General features: G+C 39.5%; 1 protein-coding gene across 1 annotated transcript in view; it reads left to right on the top strand.

Moving 5' to 3' along the window:
* Nucleotides 1-23,616, top strand: part of FBN1 (fibrillin 1) — a 161,760-nt gene that overhangs the window by 72,159 nt on the left and 65,985 nt on the right. Inside the window, exons 11-19 of the mRNA XM_064456363.1 lie at nt 2,544-2,702; nt 4,016-4,156; nt 4,884-5,003; nt 8,453-8,578; nt 10,732-10,854; nt 15,690-15,812; nt 17,994-18,146; nt 19,975-20,028; nt 20,941-21,066. Coding sequence (XP_064312433.1) covers nt 2,544-2,702; nt 4,016-4,156; nt 4,884-5,003; nt 8,453-8,578; nt 10,732-10,854; nt 15,690-15,812; nt 17,994-18,146; nt 19,975-20,028; nt 20,941-21,066 — 1,125 coding nt within the window. The remainder of the gene's footprint in view (nt 1-2,543; nt 2,703-4,015; nt 4,157-4,883; nt 5,004-8,452; nt 8,579-10,731; nt 10,855-15,689; nt 15,813-17,993; nt 18,147-19,974; nt 20,029-20,940; nt 21,067-23,616) is intronic.

Genomic DNA, 23,616 nt, shown 5'->3' on the forward strand with positions numbered 1-23,616 from the left:
CTTGGAAGACTCTTCCTGGTTCTGTCACTATCTCATTAATAATACTTAAATATGTTAAATGCCTAAGATGGGTTAGAATAATGCTGACAAAATAGCGTAATCTATTGATGCTCATCTGAAATAGGAAGACAAGGAGAAAGCTTTCAATCTTAACATAGTCCCTGTTTTCTTTACATACTTTCTAATTACTCATATCTAACTGGTGAATAAACTGGGTGGGAAAGTGAAGTAATTTGGCCAAGGTTGCAGACTGAGACGTGGCGGAGAAGTAGCTAGAACCCAGGACTTCCTGACTCATAAATTCATGCAAGGTCTTCCAGATCATGGTTGCATGCTGGTTTTTGTTTTTTCCTGACTTGGGATATAAATTGAGACTATAAATTACTCTTTTTCAAAAGCGCTTTGAAATTCTGTGAAAGGCCTTACATGAATGTAAGGTATCGTTGTCATTATTTAATCAAGTTCAGTTATTCCTTAACTTATCCTGAGAAAGCAAGATGAGGAACTTAGAGCTGTCAGTGGCCCAAAGTCTCTCTAACTGTGAAATGGAAATTTACTGTAATATAAAGTGGAGCACTAGACGCATAATGTAACCAAGTGGTTGTACTTTCAGTGTGGGCAGCAGACCCAGATGTTACTATAAAATAGGCTGTTTATTGCTAGAAATTATACATGGAGATTAAAGTTGCAATAAAAAAGGCTTGCACTGTATTTCTTTGCATAACACAGCAATAATTGTTTATGCGGAATGACAGGGTTTACCACTGATGCTATAAATACTATAAAAGTAGTATCTCAGGCATCCTGCCATGTACGTGTTCAGGTCTCACCTCAGCAGTCCCTTCATGTGTGTTAATTCTATTCAACTGATGGGCGGGCCCAAGGCCCTGACTTCTTTTGCACAGAAGGCCTAGGCTCCTGGTGGGTTGGCTTTGGATAACTGGGTATTACCAATGTAGAGTAAAAAAGGAATACAGTATTGTTTCTTTCACAAAGACTGATTGGTGGGTTGTGGAGAATGTGTGATTAGAAAGTTGACTATTAAAACCACCATCATCGGCAAACATTTGCATATTGGAATTTGCGTATGTACATACACAGACACTGTTTCTTCTCATTGTCTCTGATTTATCACAGGTGGACCACTGACAGAGAGTAGATTCAGCTTACGTATGAATAGGCAAAAGAGAAAGCTAGGAAAAAAATGCAAATAAACAAAATACAATACATAAATAATCCCCAAGCAGATTTTATTGTCTTAAAGATTAAAATCACTCTAAGGAGCAATAGAGGGAAGTGCAGTAACACGTGAAACAAACTGATTGCCTAAGAGCATTAAAATAAATGCAAGGATCATAGTCAGATCTTTAGGCAGAACTTTAGGCTACCATGTTTATTTAACAAATCCTCAGTGGTTCGTGAAGAGCTTCTAATGTGTTTTACAGGTGGAAATAGAAGTGAAATGAAAGTGTTGAAGGCTGAAATATCCAGCTTAGTTCTCCCAACACTGAATTTATTTTTCAGTTCTCATTTTTTATATTGTTTCAGGAATTCATGCATCTCTGTAGCATTTTGTTTTCATTATATAATTCCTCTCCCCTGTTGTGCGATAAACTTTAAAATTTTGAAGTTCAAAGATATTGGCTGCACAAATAGTTATTTGTGTACACACGAATTGTGGACTTGAATTAGGTCAGCTGGAAAAGTATCTTTAATTATGATACTCTGCGTGCATTCTTTGGATTGCAAGTTCCAAACCCACACTTCCCAAAGACAAAAGAGTTGGGCACAGGAGGAAAAGTGGGGCAGTAGGGCAGATGCCACTAACAGAGATAAACAATAGCACAGTACATAACACTCCGCATAGATTGTGCTTACAGCAAAATAGATCATTTTCCCATCATCTGGGGAAGGATGAACTCCATGTGGATCTGACTCGGTTTCTCTTTGTCTACACTCCTTAGACTGCACCTCATTTGGTTTCTGCTTTTATTGGCAAACTTCTTTTTTCACAGGGAAGTAGTGTTAATGTATTCATTCTCTAATTGGTTTTGCCTCGTTGCTTATATTTCTTTGTTTTAGGAGGTTAACTTTTAAGAAATCCTGTTGAAACTGGGCTTTTTTCCCTGTTCAGTATTTTTCTAACTCTGTGGCAAGATTTGCAATAAATTAACTTGGGATCAAGTCCAAAAGTTCTTCTTTAGGTGAACTTCCCACTGAGTTCATCAAAGATTTTGCCTGAATGAGGCTAAGTAGATTAAGATCACATCCCTGCCTCACTGTTCAATTTCATATCCTGAATGTCAGTTATGTTATCTTTTTACTAGCAGTCTTCTGACAAGTAGCATTGATATCTTCCTATGGATTAATGACTCAATTCACAGAACAAAGCTTCTTATTATGAAGAAAACATATAGGCTCAGATTTTCCAGATTATTTAAGGCTTGTTATTGCTAATCTGAAACACTGTGAAATGGGGGAGAGTTGAATTAAATGGAAAGGCTACAAGAGTCTAAAACAGTATTCATGCTGTCATTTTTCAGATGAGTACCGCAAATTGTGCACAGTAGCTGCTTTGCTGCCAGCAAGACCTGAACTTCCTCCTGGCCGTCCTGACATCATCCCTCCACCACTCCTTCCTGGTCCTTACCCTCCCCAACAGCCAGAAATTGTCTATCCATCTCGGGCTCCACCACCTCATGGTAAGAAATAAATAATAACCTTTCCCTGCACCATTTGCGTTTAGTTTCTTTAAAAACATGCATTTCTCAGGAGCAATGTGCTCCCTTCAGCTGTTGGTATCTTTTGCTTTCTTTGTGTGGACATACATTCTCTACATATCCTTCTAATCATAGCTTGGTTACCTTGTACCTTACAGCAAGTGTACCTTGTTGGTAGTGTTTTCCCTGTTAAGACAGAATACAAAAATTACACCCTCACTGTCTGTACTGAGGCCCGTGTATTGTAGTAGTTATATTACTGTTATTTTAAGGCTATTGTGAGCTTCGCTGCATGTCAACATTGAAGAACAGCTTTTTGACTATGTTGTGATAGTTACATTAAAGAGCTTGGCTGGGAGAAAGCAGCTTCTTTCAGGTTGTTTTCCTCACTCATACTTGGTCAGATAGGAAATGCACTGATAAAAATACTAGTCTGGACATTGAAGCTGATCCAATGTGAAGAACGAACTTTATCAGTGATACATGTAGATAGGTTAGGCTTCTCTAGAGCAACGAGGATGTTAGAGCAGAATAGCAATATATTCCATATTCTGTCCCTTGCTCAGGGAATTTCTACGTGCCCATATAGTCTGCAGTAGACATGTGGCACCTGAAATCATTTGGCATAGCTACATACTCTTTTGCAGGTAAACACAAGCTCATTTTGCCCATGCTCTGTTCAGATGCAAGCAGGCTCTGCTTGCACTGGCACCAGCTGAAACTATTTAGTCTTGGTTCAGCACCAAGCTGAGCTAATAAGCCTAAGAGGCAAAGTATGTTAACTCAGGCCTGACACTGCTCTGACGTAGCTGCACAGCTTCTGGTCATCTGGGAGCGCAGACAGAGCCAGCACACATCTGCCTGCCAAAGACCATATAGGCATACCTTCCAGGGTTATCCCTGCCCTCCTGTCACTCTACTGTCTATGAAAATGGAGATAACTGAACCATTCTGCCTGCTCTTTGCTAGAGTAGGCTTCTAGCAGAGTCCCTGCAGTGCCACGTACCCACTTTACCACTAGTTATGAGCGGGCTCTGTCCTCTTTTGTTCTGCAAAAGAGGAAAACAGGATCAGACCTGCCACAGTGAAAAAAACAGTGGTTGCTAGATGTTTTCAGACAAATCTCTAAGAGCCAAAGTGCTGTTTTCTCTTTACCAGTGCTGATTTTGCTATGTAATTCACATGGTGGTGGAAGATAAATGTTGACGTTTAATGGAAAATGCTGCACAAGTTGCAGATTACCAAAAATTGTTATGATGAACTATTAAAATATTTTTCCAACTCTGTTATTTCAGTGATCTTGCCGGTGAACTTCACTGACTATTGCCAACTGTTCCGACATCTCTGCCTTAATGGGCGCTGTATTCCCACTCCTGGGAGCTACCGCTGCGAGTGTAACAAAGGATTCCAACTGGATGTTAGGGGGGAGTGCATTGGTATGTAGTTTTCTGCTGTAAATCACAGAGGGGAATTTTGTTTTAAAGAAAAATTATTTTCCACACAATGTACTAACTCTGAGTTCTTAAATAAAACAACACCCCTTCCAAAAAAAAAAAAGGGCAGTATTTAACAAATCTTGCAATTTGCCACAAAATTATACAGAACTAAGGATTTCTTTTTTTACTAACCTGTGGCTATAATGTGTTTATTAGTGATTGAAAATGACCTCCTTAAAATGCTACCAGCTCTTTGAATATGCAAGTGACCTGTTAAAAAAACCACACCCAGCAGTCATGATCTCTGGTTTAGTAAGATTTACAAGTCCTCTTTCAGATTATCCAGGAGTATCTTGTTGGGCACTTGAGCCTTCTAATTTTGGAACTCAGCTGGAGCTTGACGATAGGAGCAAGGATTATTTGTCTCTTACATGCAAGGTTTAGCTTCTGTCAAAATCTGTCTCCAGTGGGGCTGGGAATGTGGAGGTGTGGGATTAAGACCTCTACCTCTTGCACATGCAATACCTTGTCTTGCTGAGTACTCCTTTTTCCCATCTCCTGCCTAGCTTAGAATATGGGATCCTTTTACTGGAAATTTAGTGGTGTTGCCTTTCCTTTCAGATTTAAGCACACTATTTCTCCAAGTACAAAACAATAAACTACCCCTGAACACCTGAATACCTTTCAATCAATGTCTCAGTAAAAATATATTGTCTGTGTTTTGCAGATGTTGATGAATGTGAGAAGAATCCATGCATCAGTGGAGACTGTGTGAACACCCAGGGATCCTACATATGCCAGTGTCGTATAGGATATCAGAGCACACCAACTAGAACAGAGTGCCGAGGTGAATTATGGTTTTACAGCCATATCTGTACTATTGTATACATACCAGGAAGGAAAATAGTTTTTAAGCAAAATCTAACAAATGTGTTAAATATGAGGGTTTAAAAAAAAATTTCAGATACAGCAGTAAAAATTATTAACCTGCCTGAGCTGGCTGCGTTATGAAGAAAGACGTTTTGTCTTGTGCTGGAAGTATCTTGGCACCATTTGTGACTTTGAAGTGGAAGAGCCTTTTTTTTTTTAATTATTGAGACATTTTTTCTTTCACTTCTTGTGGCTCTCAAGGACAATTAAACATCCCTTCTTTGGAGAAAGCCTTTATGTATAAAAGACTGTTAAAAGCCTGAGAGAGGTGGGGGGGAAGATAAGTCTTCCAGTGAGTAAATATAAGAGCACTGTGCCCATGTGTTGGCCCTGCTCACTGTCAGAGAAAGAGATCAACATAAATTATAGCAATGAAAACTTAAATAAGGTATGGAAAAGTAGTGAAGCACTAGGAAAGTCTAGGTGGGGAAGCTGTAGAATCCCCATTATTGGTGTTTTGAAGACCAGGCTCAACAACAGTCCTGATGGTCGTTGTCCTGTCTTCCTGTGGGAGTGGAGAATGTGTATGTGTATCTCCTCAGTGGTCAGCCCTGTATCAGGATTCTGTGGCTCCCAGACTGTCCTGGGGTGGGAATTCCACTGTAAAGGTGGATGCACTCCTTTATAGTTAAGTCATAATGAGAGACTTCTGGCAGGAGAACGAATGACCGCTTTGATATTCCATCAAAAATGAGGCATCTAAATAAATCAGGGTGTTTGAATGCTCAGAGTCCCAGCTTGTCTTCATATTTTGCTTTCTGCACTAAGAGGAGGGTTCCTTGAGCATGCCCTCATTCTGAAGCAGAGTTTTGAAAAAAACTAGAAGGAAGCTATCTGTACTAGTGTGTGGTTTTTTTCGTCTTCCCTTTGTGAATCAGAAAGGTATTTGTGGTACAGCAGCTTATTCCGATCCAGGAACACATGCAGAGCCAGCACCACTGCTGCATATTGCTGGGAGGATTTGACCTAATTGCTGCCAAACAGCCATGTTGTGGAAGCATCTTCATAGTTCAGCTGACTAGTGGTGAAAGAGTGCTGAAGTGGAGTCTCAGTGATGATGAATTTACTCATGAGTCATTTTTGTCACACGCTTTCAATTTGACTGATTCATTACACAAACACATGGTTGTCAGAAGCCCAGTAGCTTAATGGCATTAAAGTGTGGTCACTTAGCAGTTCCTTTGCAGTCTATGGGAACTGTGCTTGCTTGATAGGCAGTTCAGAAAATGCTACAATGTGCAGAATCTTTGTTTTCTGAAGGAATTTTTAGGACCAGTGTAGGGAAAAGAAAAAGACTAGTGGGGCGCATTTGGCAAAATATGTATATAGCACTGGTGCCTGCCAAAATCAGCATTTGTTGTAAAATTACTTCGCATGACTACTTTGTATATTGAGGTTTTATTTTTTGCTTGCACAAATATGTCTGTGCAGATACGCTTTTGCAAATATATTCTGTACATCCATTCTTGAAAAATGACACCTCCATAATGACCAGATGTTTATCTATTCCTTGCCCTGAGGTTCCAGGGAGTTTTTTTTCTGCATGATGAGTCTGATAGGTGGCTGGTTAAACGTTGCAGCCTGTATCACAAGCTACTGATCCAACTGTTACTAGGACTCTTTATAATTCTAGTAGGAGTTTGGCTGAATGAATATGTTAATTGGAGACATAGATGAATAAGGTTGTCACATAATGATTAGTGATAAAAACAAAAAATGCCTTTCAATTGCAGAAGAGGGGATGTCAAATGGCTCTCAAAAAAAAAAAGTGAAATTTTATCATGACTAACTATGAGTGTATGGGAATCAAAGCTTTCATAGCTAAGTGCTGTCTATAATCTACCTGTCATTTCTGAGAGGAGGAGGTCAGACCTTACATGGAGATGGTGGCAATTATGGACTTTTCAGTGAGAGGGGAGCAGTGATTTTTGCAAGTTTCTTTGAGGGGAAAAAAATAATTCACAATGATATTTCATAATTTGAAAATTAGAAATGTAACAGAAACTAGTGGTGGGTCTCTGGTCACCTGTGTGTACATAAAAAAAAAACCCAAAATTTTGAGTTAATTTTCTGCACCGTGGTTTAGATGGCATCAGATGCATGAAAGTACAAATCCTAATGAACTCTAAAAACTAAAAGGCCAGAAAAATCTTGAGATGCTGTAGCATTTCTGCCTATCCTAAGGAAGAAAGCTGGTGGGGTAGGTAAAGTCAGGCTCAGGTACAACTGAGTGCTGCAAAAGTGGGGGGAAAGGGACTGAAAGGAGAGAAAACTCACTTTTATGCATTGCTGATCAACGATGCTTCTTATCAATTGAGGGGAGGTTTATCAAGCCTGTACACTTTTGCTGGAAGTCAGGAGGGCTGCAAGCTGCCACTGCAGTGAGCTGTCGCTTGAGCAGCTCATGTCTCTGCTGGCCCCATTGCTTGCTTGCAAAACAGTTATTTTCAGGGATTTCTTAGCAGCTTCCCAGAACTACCGTGCTGCTAAGAAGGCAAATATAGGTTCAAAATTTCAAGAGGCATCAGTTCCCCCTGAGGCAGGAGTCTAGAGACCAGGGGCATTTGGGAGGATGCCCTGTGTTCTGCTTCCTCCTCAAGCACAGCAATGTAGTTCTGCAGAGAGGACCTAGGGAAGGGCACCCCCAGGATATTTGGGAAGACAGTGTGGTTGCACAACAGATAGGTCTGCGTGGACTGGTTGAGATCTCTCTGAGCAGAGTCCCCTGTGTGCAGGAATCTCTGGGAGATGGTCCAGGCCTTGATGGAGGCAATCTGAAAAATGTCTAGACAGTCTGTCTCAGCATCTCCTCTCCCTTCATTTGGAGGAGAGGGAGAGCTGCCAGGCTTGTGTGATATCACTATTCAGGTCCTCCAAAGCACTTGCCAAGCACCTCCTGCAGAGAGAGGGAAATGAGGAGCTGATGTTTCAAATATAAAATAAGCAGGAGAAATATCTTCTGAGGTGGGAAAGTCTCAAACTTCCCTGTTATCTTACAAAGCAGCAGCAGAAGACAAGCTTCTCCAGTCTTTCTTTCAGTAGTTAGCTATTGTTAAGTTAAATTTCAGTAAAAATATTTTCATGATGAACAAAAATGCAAAAAACAATTGAAGGGGTCTGATTATGGTTTGAGCAAGCTGCAGGGTAATGTTCACTGAAATTCTTTCACAGCAACTTGAAATTTCAAGCTGATGAACATTTTCCACCCCCATAACATTTGGTTATGGAAATCAAATAATTTTTCTGGTGAATATAGTTTCCATATAGGGTTAAAAACCTAGGGGAAATGGGAAATGGGAAGAATGCCTCTTGAGTATAAAAAAGAAAACCCCCAAAATGATATTTTTACTTTTGTTTGGCTTTCAGACATTGATGAATGTTTACAGAATGGTCGTATCTGTAATAATGGACGATGCATAAATACAGATGGCAGTTTTCACTGTGTGTGTAATGCTGGCTTTCAAGTGGCAGCTGATGGGAAAAACTGTGAAGGTAAGACTTTTCTGAAGTTACTCTGTATCTGTAATTACAGTTGCAAGAGGTTATTCACCTCAATGAAAAAGAAAAGGACCTCTGGTGGGGGGGAAGGGAAGGAGCAAGGAGTCAAATTTCTAAATACCTTTTGCTGTATGTGGGAGGGCAAGTAAACTGTCTTTTGCAGCCAGTTCTGGAGCCTTGACTTGGCAATCCTCAACGGGATGTCTGTCCAGCAGGAGAAATAGCACATACCACTATCAGAAAACGCAGTTTCTTTGATGGGAGTGGTACATTTTAAAACAGTGCACAAGTCACATGCTGCCTGATTTTACTGTGTGTTTAACAGCATGCTTTATGGGAACTTACTGGGTGACTAGCAATGTGTTTTATGTAGGTGCAGTCTGGTCTGACCCATAAAAACTGTTTTAAGAAAAATTTGTAAACATAATTGATGTGTTCCTACCTCCCAGACCTTTAGTAAAGGGGGGAAAAAGAAGAATGTTCTTTATCATGCTTCCCAAGGTCCTTGGGAGGGTTCCCAATGATCTATTCATACGTTAAAGGAATTTCAAGCACTGTTCTTAGAAACATTTTTGGCTGAATACTACCTCAGTGATTCAGCTCAAAGACTTAATGCCAAAATTCCTGGTTGGGATAGATACATGATTTTTTTTTTTTAAATCATAAATTATTTTTGTCTGACTTAGCCTGTAAGTAAAAAGAAAACACACCATGTCTAGAAGTGTAATTTCTGTCCAAGACAGCTGCAATATTAAGGAAAATAGCACGATTCCGAAAATATTGTAATGTCATTATGATCCAGTGATTTTATGTGCTAGTAGTGATTCTGTTAATCCTTAGTAGAGACAGACATTTTAAGACTCTGTTTTTCCTGACTCTTTTTTAGATACAGTTTAGCATATAAGCTGCTTTTAAAATATCTTATTATGGAACTATATTGACTAAATATATTTGGAAATGAATATATTTTGGAAAAAAACTCGATTCTGATTTCTTCCTTTCCCACCAAATACCATGTGCTAATAGTAATAAGAACCAGGGCACCAGCAGTCTGGTAAAACATTTTTAATTCCATTGCATATGTTGCCAGAATGTCTGATGCATCCACTTATGAAACAGTTTCTTCTCTGGCATTGTAATGCACTGAGTTTTGTTGTTAGGAATACATGTGCACACATACTAATAAGTAAAGGCCATGGCAATGTGCCATACCTTAATGTAACTGCGTATAGTCCTTTAGATGAAACTGGTAAATAGTGCTGATTTTTTTTTTTTTTTTTTTAATGTAACATCCAAAACTGATTTAATTTGTACCAGGACAAAATAAAGACTAATATGATATAAAAGCTTACTCAAATCAAGCACAGGATTCTCTGTGCTTCCCCACCCCCCCACCCCCCCCCTTTTTTTTTTTTAATGTAACTGTGCAGGGTTCAGAATAGCAGTGTCTGGGACCTCCACCTTTTCCTATTTGAATCCTCCATGCTATGCTGTTAGGACAGAGGATGAATAATGCTATTATGAAGCTATGATTAGTAAGTATCCTCCTATGTGACTGGTCATGCTAAATCCAGGGAAAGGGTAGGTTTTATTTTAAATGGAAGTTCATGATGAAAGTGCCAACAGAATGCATGCCTGAGCACAGTGCTAGGAAGTCTCCCACATCATAAATCTTAGACTCATATAGTGGAGGTTACAAATGTTTTTACTTCAGATGCAAATGCCCACTCCCCCCTTTCAGGTGATCTTAGTAACATAAAATTGTGTTTACCATTCCAAATGGGAGGCTGCTTCTAACCTAACTTCTATTTATTTACATCAAGATTGCAAACCCTCTTCACCTTTCTCACATTTTTAGGGATTTTACCAACTGGCAGTTCTTAAGCTGTCCAGTTTATCATCTGTTTTTCATTCTCTTTGCTATTTTTGAATGCATACCTTTATATGTTAATGATTCATTATGAAAAAATTGAGTCATTGCTTTGACACATCCTCTAGGGCAGTGTAGTGTGTTGCATCGTATGTTTCTGATTATCATATACCTCCGCCATCTAATAAAGAAATTAAGGTTTATCTTTTGGATATAACTAGTAAGAGTTCTTTTACTTAAACGTTATGAGCATTATGTCTATTATGTACATTTTCAGATATGGATGAATGCAGCATAAGGAACATGTGCCTCAATGGGATGTGCATCAATGAGGATGGCAGTTTTAAATGCATTTGTAAACCAGGGTTCCAGTTAGCATCTGATGGACGGTATTGCAGAGGTGAGCCCAATAAATTACAGGTTCCTAAAGCTTGTGAGTCATAGTGCTCTAGTAGCTTCAGGAATCACCTGATTTCCTTACAGTGATCCTTGGGGACAAGAAATACTGGGAAGAGTTCTTGTCGGATGTGATTTTTTTAATCAGCTAGAATGATTTGCCATTGTGCAAGACAGTACTCACTCTTTACAGTGCTGAGCAACCGCCCTAACCAGCCAGTGGGAAATACTCTTTGATCAAGGACTGTATGATCTGGCCTAGTTAAAGTCCAGGTTTTTTTGTCTATGAGGTCTTCTGCAGTTTGGCTCCAGTGTATCTCATTTTTTGTGTTTGGCCTTTTAAAGTCTTCTGTGTTTGGCCACCCAAACATCCTGGCTCATTGCCTTTGGTTTTTTCTCCCGTTCCTGCCTGGGTGTTCCTAGTCAATACAGCATCTCCAAGGAGCGCCCAGCACCCGCTGTGACCGAGATACAAACATGAGCACCACAGCAAGATTGTCTTTTCCATTTGCTGCACTAGCTCAGTAGTATCCCCTGTGGGAGACACTGCAGTGTTCTTGTTGCTAGTTATGTCATCAGAGTTTCCTCTCAGTCCCGTCAGGAACTGGAAGTTCTGTGTGTATAAATCATCACGTTTCAACAAGTTTTATAGGCACAAAGCAGAAGTCAAAATAAGGAATAAACAAGTGCTGGGCCAAGGTAGTTACGGTTTTTCTTTTGAAAAATTTAAAATCTTTTAACTCTTGGAATCAAGGCAGAAAAAGTGCTTTTTTAAACTTTGGCAAATTTAAAAAAATGTCACACTGGATTACACTGTTATTGTGGACCAATAACAAAGGTAAATATTTGAATAAATAATTTGTTTTTGAGACTTACTGACATGAAAGATGAATTTATTTGGATCCTGTTGCTTCTTGAGCACTGTACCAGTCTTAGGTCTGACCTGCGTGGTCTCTAGGCTTAGACTTTAGATCCGAACCAGGCCAATAAGTCTGGTAAAACATCTGGAACTTCTCTTGCATTTGATAACTTTTGCACCAGATATGCAAGACGGTGCTACCCAGCCTTCAGGCGAGGGAATCATATACTTCTAATGAGACATGGCCCCATTCTTGCTTTGTAATAGGGTTGTTTTGATTGGGAGAATAAATTATTCTTTAGTTTCTCAAATGAACAAATGTGCAGATCCATACAAGTGTCTCCGTAGCTTTACAGCTACTGGTTGTGCTGGCTGCAGCCTTCACACACTTAGAGCAGTCAGGTTTATTTCCTTCTTACCTGTTTTCCAAGTGGTAGGTGTATGTCTGTGCTTTGCCAAATCTTATTTTCCAGTTGATCTGTGTGTGGGACAGCAGCAAGACTTGGTCTCAAACTTGGCAGGGAAGAACTTGATGCCCATCAGGCCTTGGCACGTCAGCCAGTTGTGTTCCCAAAGACCACTGGCTGCTCTCTTTGTCGTTAGCAGGGATGTGACTCACTGATGCAAGCTCAGCCCGAATGCTTGTCTTGATTTTTGCCTTGAGCATCTTTTGGTATTTTTTTCTTTTTTTTTTAACAGCAGTTGTGCACTGGAATGCCATCCAAGAAGATGGTATGTAAATTACTTCAAACTACTTAAAAACCAATGCTACTCAACTTCACAGCCTGTTACATGCCTCCTGGCTAAACAGGAGTATAGATACAGCCAAAAAGGGGTTTCTGGCCCTAGAGAAATGTTACTTCTGTGCATCAAAGGGAGAATTTTGAAAATTATCCAAAATTGCAGGCAACTCAACTGATTCCTACTGAAAGTTGGAACAGATCTTATAGTAAAATGAAAGATTTCTCCCACTGCTTTTCAACACTTACAGTAAGCCTTGTTCTCTATGAATGAGCATGCAAACATCCATTATGTGTTAAAATTGTTATTGGGTCAAAATCAAACCAGATTTTGAGACCTTGACACCCAAATTACACTTTTTCCCAACTTCATATTTGTCTCCTTTCTTCCACTTGCCCAAAGTATCGTGAAATAATTCCCAGGAATGTAGTGGCTAGAGAGAGCACAATTCTCTGGTAAATGCCTCTAGCCACATTAGTAAAAGTTTAAAAGATTGATCTTTAATAATGCCTTTCCTTGTACTTTTCAGGTTTATCCTTACCGAATCCTTTCTGTACACACCACAAATACAGAGTAAATACATTCTGTGCTGTAGAACAGTTAGCCTTTGAAACACTCATTGTTAACACTGCATATCCTGAATTTGTTTGTGAAGTGTATGCATTGAGATCTTACATAAGCTTAAACTCTTAAGCTCACGCTTGCACATGCAGTTAGTGTTCATGCATATTGGGAATGTGTGTATGCACAGACATTTCTGCACCAAATTGGCTACCTGCCTGAGAAATTTTGATATGGATTTTAAATTTTGTGTTTTTGCCAAACTCTTTAGGGGATCAACAAAGGAATATAAGAATTGCAGCGTGCAACACATTGCTCCTATAAACATCTCATTTGATGCACTTTAGTCTGAATTTTGAACTATGAAAAAGAATTTCTAACCCAAAGTTGGGAATAATGTAAATGACACTTATTTCCATAAAACTGGAATTTAAGTATAAGTACAGTGCATATGCTTGGCTCTCTGGTAAAAAATTCCACTCAGGCTTTATGAAGTAACCTGCCAAAAAAGAATGTTACACCATGGTCTTGTGTATTTGCTGTAATACAAGGCATACTAAACTTATTCAACGTTAGCTTCTTTCGCTGATGATTTGCTGATGATTTTTCAGAAATACATCAGGCACAAGTTTAAAGCATGATTTCTGTTCCATACACTGTTTCATCTTTAGACCAAACAGGAATTCCCCAAATTGAAAGCTATTGCAAGGCAACTGGAAGTGCCTGTTTAGTGGTCTGAGTAAATTTTTCCTGGTTGAAATTAGAGGACTTAGTGTACCCAGCTGGCACTACTGAGCAAGCTAAGCAGAAAAGGCAAAAACTCATTGGACATGGAGAATTAGTCCATTAGGTGGTTTTCCAGAACCAGGTTGAGGTATTCTGGCAAAAGTTAGAAAAACGACTATTTTTGAAGTTGTCCAAATGGTGACTTTTGCCACAGAAGACAGCGGAGCCTTGTCAAGGTTAGAAATTCAGGCTTCATGTTTGTGTGTGCAGTTGGTTTACTGGGTGGAATCTCAGCCCTGGTAAAAACAGTGGCTTTTTGCCCTGTCTTTCCTGGAGCCAGGTCTTCAGCTGATCTGCACAATTCTAAGTGATCCACTTTACCTTTCTATAGAACATCTAGAACAGTATTTTCAGCACATTTGTAAATTGGTAGAAAAGGAAATGGATTGCACATTTCACCTCTTATTAGCTGACAAAATCTTTTTTAAAAATTAACTACACTACAGGAAAAGGAAAAAGAGTAACTTTGCCTTTCTGTTTCGATACATAACCTTAAGAAAATAAAGTGATTTTTTTTTGTATGTTTTTGTTTTAGGAAAACTTGTATCTGTGAAAGGAGTTCAATGTTGTCTAACAAAAGAACTGTCTACACTGTTTAGTATGGGCACATTTTGAAGTGCCGACTCTGTTTTTGCTTACACTGAGTAAGGACTAAATTTAAAGTGGGAAAAGCATTTGTTTCAATAGGACAAAAGATTACAGGATGAAGTAGAAATGAATTGAGCCCATGTACTTAAATATAACTTCTATTTTAAAATGCAGTTTGAAAAAGGAATCTTGGATCATACAAGCCATGTTTTATGCCAAACAACACAAACTAAGTAAAACACAGAGGTGTTTCACTCTCAATTTGCCCTTTTAAGGTCAGAAAAAAGGAAATTGTCACACACACTGTCTCTTGTATATATTATGGAGAGTTGTTATGAAGTGATTATTTTATAAAGGTTATACATACTTCCAAACAATATTTTAAACACTCCGTTTCTTAATCAGTTATAAAATAATGACATGCTCTCCGTGTCTAGAGAATGATCTTACTATCAACAGGATACACAGCCTAAATAATTTTTACTAATTTGACATCCCTTTGTGATAGTCTAATATTATAAGGCTTCGTTCTTGTATTTCGTTGCTGAGGGTCTTATTGTTCAATGTACTATTGTTGGGCAAAGACGGTAGCTTGCGCTCAGCGATTGCTCAGGGCTCAAATCATTAACAAATTCCTTTCAAGGCTGGAGTGCAGTCTGTCCATTGAAAGGTTATAAAATAGGCTGTAATTAGCATCTGATAGGAAAACCCAATTGTCATGCACATCACCAGAGAGACATTATATGCAGGCAGGGTCTGACTGTGGACTTTCAGATACACTTCCAAAAACTGAACCTGCAGCAGAAGGAAGGGAAATTCTTTGGTGGCCCTGTGAAGGAACCTTGTATCGGGGGTGAAAGATTCAATTTGCTGTCTGGACTGATTTCTTACAGCATAAACTAACTGTTAACACAGAAAGGGAATACCCTGCTACACACTACAAAAGTTCTTTGTCTTAGCAGAGTTTCCTCCTTCTTCCAACTGTGTTTTTGCCTGTATGACCCTTAAATCAGAATACATACTTCTTGAGATCAAGTCAGGAAAATGTAGTCCCTTTTCACTCTCCAAGGAGTGAAATTATTTTGTTCTGTTTATTTCTCCTGAATTTTGCATTTTCTCCTTCCATTTCACAGAATGGATTATTCGGTATTCTTAATAAAACCTTTACTTGAACTAGTTTCCATTTAGATTTTATATTTTTCGATAGAATACACTGAAAATAAGTTGCACAAATGCACGTTTCAGCCAGGCATTGAATGCTGTGTAATTTAATTTCTAATAAAGCTCATTTTGTTCTCCAACAGACATCGATGAGTGTGAGACAGCTGGAATATGCATGAACGGGCGCTGTGTGAACACTGATGGCTCCTTCAGATGTGAATGCTTCCCTGGCCTTGCAGTAGGACTGGATGGACGTGTGTGTGTTGGTAAGACAGGCTTAATGTGTGGCGAGTCACAATTAACCAATGTTAAGGCGTTAATGCTAGACTGATGGACGGATCAAGTCTGAATGTAGAATTTAGCATTTTTTCAAGGATTATAGTGGATACTAACAGCTTGGGGATATTTCCTGTAATAGCCCATTTTGCTCTTTTTTCTTTTCCATTGCATTTAAAGAGAAAAATAATGTGTAGGCCAAATCATAAGGCCAGGTAGACTATACAGCATAGTGCTGTTGGAGGTGAGTAGTGCTGTATAAGTTTTGAGTAGGTGAGAATTTACCCTGTTTCTGTCAGTGTAAAATTCTTAATTTGTCACTAAGCTTAAAGATTTAATTACTCTTTCACCTCTTTTTGAAGTGGGACATACCAATTTTTCCACTTGTGCCTGTTTCTCCATAAGTGAAAAACATTTGAGGTGTTTGATTTTAAAATTCTAATGTGTCTGTCAACCACTATGGGTGAGTTTTTAAAAGTGAGAAATGTCATTCCTGGACCTGAAAAGATCAGCATTTTAAATGTTATCACTGAATATCATTGCTGACTTTTTCTTTGTTTTTTTTTTTACAAGCAAAAAGAAAGATTATTTTTTTTAACGACAGCATATTTTGTGACCTTTTCCTCATGCAAGGTTTTCTTTTTTTTTTTCCTCATTCTGCCTTTTTTCAGGTATAAAATGAAAACAAAAGCTTTAGTGTGGCCTTAGTGGGCTTAAGCCAGGGTGTTGTATCAGTGGTGATTTTATCCTTGATGAATCAGAGACAAATAACGAGGTTGGGAGGGGCAGAGACAATAATTCTTGTTAAAACCAAATCAGTCCTCTTAACTCTGAGAATAAAGTAAACAGTACCGAGATTTTTTTCACAGTTTTGAGATACACTTGTTTCTAGCTCTGAGAATCTGCTGCTGGGCCTGTCAAATTACAAGTGAGTAATGTCCCTGTCACATGGCAGAGACTTTGCCCCTTTTCCCCATAGCTTCTTGCCAGTTCAAGGTTAAGTATTGGTTGTTTCTTTAGTAGTTCACTAATGCATGTTAAGTCACAGAATCACAGAATGGAGGGGTTGGAAGGGACCTCTGGAGATCATCTCGCCCAACGCCCCTGCTTGAGCAGGCATACCCAGAGCAGGGGGCACAGGAACGCATCCAGACAGGGTTTGAATGTCTCCAGGGAAGGGACTCCACTGGGCAGCCTGTTCCACTGCTCTGGCACCCGCACAGTAAAGAAGTTTTTCCTCATATGAAGGTGGAACTTTCTGTGTTCCACATTGTGCCCATTGCCCCTTGTCTTGTCGTTGGGCACCACTGAAAAGAGTCCACTCCCATCCTCCTGACACCCACCCTTTAGATATTCATAAGCATTTATAAGATCCCCCCTCAGTCTTCTCCAGGCTGAACAAACGCAAGTCTCTCAGCCTTTCCTCATAAAGGAGGTGCTCCAGTCCCCTGATCATCTTGGTAGCTCTCTGCTGGACTTGCCTGAGCAGTTCCCTGTCCTTCTTAAACTGGGGTGCCCAAAACTAGACACAGTACTCCAAATGTGGTCTCACCAGCACAGAGTAGAGGGGGAGCATAACCTCTCTCGACCTGCTGGCCACAGTCCTTTTAATGCAGCCCAGGATAGCGTTGGCCTTCTTGGCCACAAGGGCACATTGCTGGCTCAGGGTCAGCTTGCTGTCCCCCAGCACTCCCAGGTCCTTTTCAGCAGAGCCACTTTCTGGCAGGTCAGCCCCCAACCTGTACTGGTGCATGGGGTTGTTCCTCCCCAGGTGCAGGACCTTACACTTACTTTTGTTGAATTTCATGAGGTTCCCCTCGCCCAGCTCTCCAGCCTGTCCAGGCCTCATTGGATGGCAGCGCAGCCTTCTGGTGTATCAGCCACTCCTCCCAGCTTGGTGTCGTCAGTAACAGCAGTATTAAATGCAGTAACTAGTCATTAAATGCAGTAACTAGTTTGTATGTCTGAACTCTTAGGAGCATGAGGAAGAAGAATTTCCTGTCCTGAGCAGAGTGAGGGTACAGGTGGGTGAAAAGCACAGGGAAATGGTGAAAGGTATTTTTTTTGACAGCTATTCTACAGTGTTTATGACACCCAAGATAGATTTAATACTTGTATTTTATGGCGGTATAGTTGGCTATGGCAGGATTAAGCGAGATTTCTTTCCTCAGATACACATATGCGAAGCACATGCTATGGTGGCTACAAGAGAGGACAGTGCGTGAGACCATTAACCGGTGCAGTTACAAAATCAGAGTGCTGTTGTGCCAGCACTGACTATGCCTTTGGGGAGCCTTGTCAGCCATGCCCAGCACAAAATTCAGGTATGACGTATTTACTGGTACTTATTCTAATCTAAGATTCATGTTGATAAATATTTTTAGAAAGGTAAAACACAGTTTTGTATTAACATTGCACCCTAAATCAGGAGGGTTAATTTGCTGTATAACATGTTATATATTTTGAGCAATCTGCTATTTTGCACATTGGAGGAGTACAGGAGAGAATCTTTTTAGGCAACAGTAAATGCCAGTATCTGGGTCCAGAGTCGTTACATGCATTAAAACAGATTTTCAAACAACAAATTCTATTTTGATCATTGTGGATAACAAAAATTGTAATTTTGACCTGAAGTTATTAATGGAAACATGCTGAGTAATTAATGTATTCAAATCCTATGTACACCTGTCAGTCACATGTCTCTGTCTGAATTCTGTACCCCTCAAGTGATCTGAAATTGTTTATACAGTAAGTAGCCTTTGGATAGTCAATGCAAAAACAAATGTCCTGTTAAGTTGGTTGAGAATACTTGAGTCTCTCACCAAAATCCCCACCAAATGGAGTTGTCTGGTAATAACTTCTCTCTGGCAAGGAAGCAATCCTAATCATTCTCAAGGGCAGAATCTGCTTTTGGGAAAGCACTTCTTCCAAGAAGACTCTGCTGACAGAGTCCTTGTTGTGAAGTCATTAAATAAAGAGACCCTGGTTTCATGGACGTGTCTGACTGCAGGGAGCTAGTTTGAAGCCCTACTTTGTTGAATGATTCTTTCCACTCAGCAAATTTGTTGTTGCATATAAGCAAAATATGCCATTTGGTAGGTAGTTCAAAAGCATCTCATACTAACATGGTATCTTTGTAGGCAAAAATAATTTTAGATTTATTTTTTAAATCTCAGTTTTAACTGACAGCCTTATGAAAAGCATTAGGAAGCATTAGGGAGACAAAACCAGTTGGAACAAATTAGGCAGGTTGAGCTGATGTGACGTCTTCAGCAGGAACTTGCTGTCCACCTTTTTATAATATGCTGTGCTGTTTAGAATAGCAGAACACCAAGGAAATGCTTACCAGAATTGGAAGGATTCTTTCCAGCAGCCTCTGCTGATATCAGTGGGCTGCTATTGTTGTACAGTAGAGTTGAAATCTTTGCTAAACGTTGGACTCTGTATCATTGACTTGTGTTTTATATTTTAATTCCTTTAGCAGAACATTTGGGTATGTGGAAGCTATTTTTCCTATGTTATTTTGCCCCTTTTCAATTGTTAAAAAAATGCCATCTCATGTAGGATGAAGTGTAGCATTTCTTTGGGCTTTGGGTGGGGGAGGGAAGGAGGAGATTCTTAGAGAGGAGCATTGTATCAGAGAGACTGAAAAAAAATTCCTGAAAGGAAAACATTTATGTGTCTGTGCTCCTCAGCAGCTCTTTGCAGAAGCTCCTGACATTCTAGACTAAAAGTTTTGCTGATGCATGTCCAGAGCAGGTCTGCTTTCACATACGGTGGGAGTGATTATTTGATTCAGGCAGGCTACATATTTATTTGCTGGTTGTGATAATATTGGGAGAGGTGCTGCATGTGATTTTCCTTAAATAAAAGACAGATAATTCCATAAATATTGGTAATATTGGTAATATTATTGGTAATATTTACCTGTGTAAGTGCAAATATATTGGAAAATGCTGACTACAAGGCAACAGTTAATTCTGAATTTGCTAAAATGGTTCACAGGTTCAGAACACTGGGGGGCTATTAATGTTTTTAGAATAATTGAAGGGCATGTTATTTCATTCAGATAAGTAATTGGCATACTGTAAATTGTGACGCTGAAAGCAATGAGCTAAGAATATTCCAGTAAGTATTTTAATATTTTTCCAGCTGAATATCAGGCTCTGTGCAGCAGTGGAACTGGCATGACTGCAGGAGGAAATGGTAAGGTCACCTAATGTAATTCAAACTATAGTAGTTCTGGCTAAAAGTGTTAACTTAATAGCCTTGACTTATTAGACATGGTGGTGGGGATGATGGCAGGAAAGAATGGGAGGAAGGCTTATTCATATAGCTGTTTGCAACACATTAGAATAATTTAGGATTAAAGGAGGGGCGCATGCCATTTCACCAGTACACCCTCTCTGTTCTATGCCACAGAATGTGCATGAGTGATGTTATAAAATAATGGCAAATTTATTGGAAGTGTTATTACCTATATGACTTAGAAATAATATAAGTAAGTCATGTTTGCACATATCAACTGAGATGATCCTGAAGAATAAAGCCATGTTGAATGTTGAGCTTCCTCACATGTTGTCATCTGTCAAAAAGGCCAGGCTGACAGAGTTAGGTTAATTACAGAGAAGCAGCAAATTATTACAATAGAAACTTTGTAGTCCTAGAACTGTGAAACTGCAAACTCTAAGTCAGCCAGTGCTCACTAGTAGATTTGGTTGCATTAGAGAGGCAAAAACATTCAGAAAGAGGCATGTCCTTGCTTTGGAGAGCAATGCCATCTGGAAATGCTATGAATCAGGAGGTGCAGGGGGTATTAGTACACATGCATGTCTAAATGTAAGACCTCAGCTTAATATCCCAGTTGTTACCTACAGTTGCAAGTCCCTTAAATGTCTGTGGGCTAGAGATGGCCTTAAATCAGTGTGAAAAGGAAGCTTTTTGCTCTTGAGTGTGAATATTTAGGTGTGAATTTCCTAGTCAGAACTACATGATTATAAATATGGAGCAGCCAATGTTAGTGATATTGAAAGCGTATCTTTTTCTAGTTTGAAGAATTAACCCCCGCACCCCTCAACAACTGACTGTTTTTTTTGTTTTGTTTTTACCTTTTTGTAGATATTAATGAGTGCTTACTGGATACTGATCTCTGTCCAAATGGAAGGTGTGAGAATCTGCATGGAACATACAAATGTATTTGTAACCCTGGATATGAAGTGGATTCAACTGGAAAAAACTGCATTGGTATGAAATGTCCCATTTTTCATTTTGAAGTTTGATGCTTGTTTTTGTCCTCCTTCACCTTTTTTTCCAGTGTTTCATCAGATCCACTATCTGCCCTTCTGATATTTCTGGATGTTTCTACTGAATTCTTGTTTTAATTTCAGTGCTTTGCAATGCTCATAAAATCCTCCACTGTGGGGCTGTAAGGGACCATTGCCATCAGTGACTCAAATCACTGGCAACCAGGCAATAAACGTCCAGTTCAGTTAAGTCCACTGAACATGTACTCTGCAGCACCAAAGTTTCTCAAAATCAGAAGCAGCCAGATCCTGCAATTACAATGCACCACAGGAGGGATCTAGGACCACCAGTATGCTACGGGTGTCCAAGGCTAGAGGATTTAAGTAAAACTTGCAAGTGGTCGTAAGAAGCTAAGCATCCTGTATGCTACAGAAGGCTTACATAATTTCTCCCAACTCTGACTTTGGGGAAAATTGCCTTTCAACTTTCAGACAGGGCTATCGATTTAACTGTGTTAAGTGTACTGGCCTGACACAGGAAAATTCATTGTCATTGGAAGCACCAGCAGAATCGGATGTCATGGTGTCTCTTGCTAGGGCTGATTTCCTGTGCTGTACAAGTGAAAAAAAATCTAAAGCCAAATTTTTCATCATAGAAAAGGTGAAATAAGTTCTTTCACCTTAAAGGTGACCAGTGGAAACACTGTGGCATGGGATAAAAAGAATTCAAATAAGTAGCAGTCCAGTCCCTTCTTACACTATCTGGAATGTAAAAAACCCATCAGAGGCCTGCAGACTCCTGTTACAAATTTTAATTCTGTCAGTTTTCTTGTTCCATTAAATGGTCCCATCAAAAGCCCATAACTTAAACCCCTTTAGATTCCTTTCTTCCACTCCTGCACTGGTGTGTTGTTCCAGACCTCCTTTGCACAACTGATGAGAAATGTCTTCTGGTTTCCTGTTAAAATTTATTTGTGACCATTTTATTCCAGTTGGTGTTGGACTAGTATTATCCTTTGACTTAGCACCATGTCAGCGCTTATCCCCAAAGTATTTATAAAGAATCATCATATCCTTTCTCAAACTCTGTTGGCTAAACGATCCAAATCCATACTTTCAGACTTTCATAAAAGCAGAGGCTGCAGCATTCTCTTGCACACAACTGATCTGACCAGTATGGAGTGTTCTGATGGCGTCTGACCAGTGCCTTGTGTAGTGGTGCCAGCAATTCTCTGTTGCCCCTAGGAATATCCTGCCTAAACTGATTCAAGAGTGCATTAGTCTTTTTCTCAAATACATGTTATACTTTGGGATCAAAGTCAACCTCTAATTGGGAGTTACATCCAGAGTTTTCTTTTCTTGATAGCCTTCAACTGATGAGTTCTGGTTTATAGCATGTTATTGTTATTGGTCCCTAATTGCAAGGTTTTAAATGTTGGTGATTAATCTTATTTCTCTCATTCACATTGTCAAGATTGATTTAGTCTTGCATGATTCCCTGTATTGATAATAATTTCCAGCTTTGTGTTGTCCACAGATTTGATCCCATTCATTTTTAATTTGTACATTGCAATGAATATTTTATAGGACCAGTCCCAAGACTGATCCCTGAAAGGCATCGCTAATATCCTCCCTCCATAGTGATTACTCCCCTTTTTAATATACCCTACTGTAATCTATCCTTCAGCCAGCTCTGGAATCACCTTAAAGTTCTTAAATTCCTTCCAGTTATCTCCAGCTTACATAATAATTTTATTTGGGTTCTACTTAAACCTAAATAGCTTAAGTCATCTGTGTTATCCCAGTCTAAACTATCCACTATCTTATTTAAAAAAAAAGAAGAGTTGATCTATCTTTGATAAAAAATCATGCTGTAATTCATCCCATTTTCCCATTTGCTTCTTTGGCTTTAATTATCCATGTCCCATTTCAGTGTCTGCCCATAGCTTATGGCATCCTTTCTGTTCTCCCTATCCATCTGTGAGTTTTCCAGCTGCTCCCTAGCCCACCCTGTTGCAGCCCACATCCATGCTCCATCACAGCTGTTTCCTATTCTTCTATAATGTTCTACCTGGCCCTCTCTCAATTTTTCTGAACTCCTGTGAAGCTTCCCACATGGTCTGTTTTATTCTGCAAATCTCCCTGCTTTTCCTAGCACTTCTGCTGTTCCCAGCTGCTGCGCTGACCCTCTGAGTCTTCCCAACATCTCTCAACAATTTCTGAGGCTTCTCTGACGTAGCTAATTGTTCCTGTCTGCTCTTGGGGTCTCTCCTGGTCTTCACCTGCCATTCATGGCCCATTTCCACCTTCTTGCATCTTCTCTCTAATGACCACAGCTCTTCCAAAGATTTCCTAAGGGCTCTTGAAATTTAGCACCAGCATTTCTATTTAAAATTTTCACCTCTGAAGCAAGCATAGACTTACATTGGCCTTGTTAACTGTAACATCTAAGACAGTTCTGAGCCAGCTTGGAAAAAATGGTGATTTAAAGACCAGGATGACCAGCAAACCTTTCCAAACCAATCCTCTCCTCATTTCTTTCATCACTCTA

This window comes from Phalacrocorax carbo, chromosome 7, assembly GCF_963921805.1.
Source record: "Phalacrocorax carbo chromosome 7, bPhaCar2.1, whole genome shotgun sequence".
Lineage (NCBI taxonomy): Eukaryota > Metazoa > Chordata > Aves > Suliformes > Phalacrocoracidae > Phalacrocorax > Phalacrocorax carbo.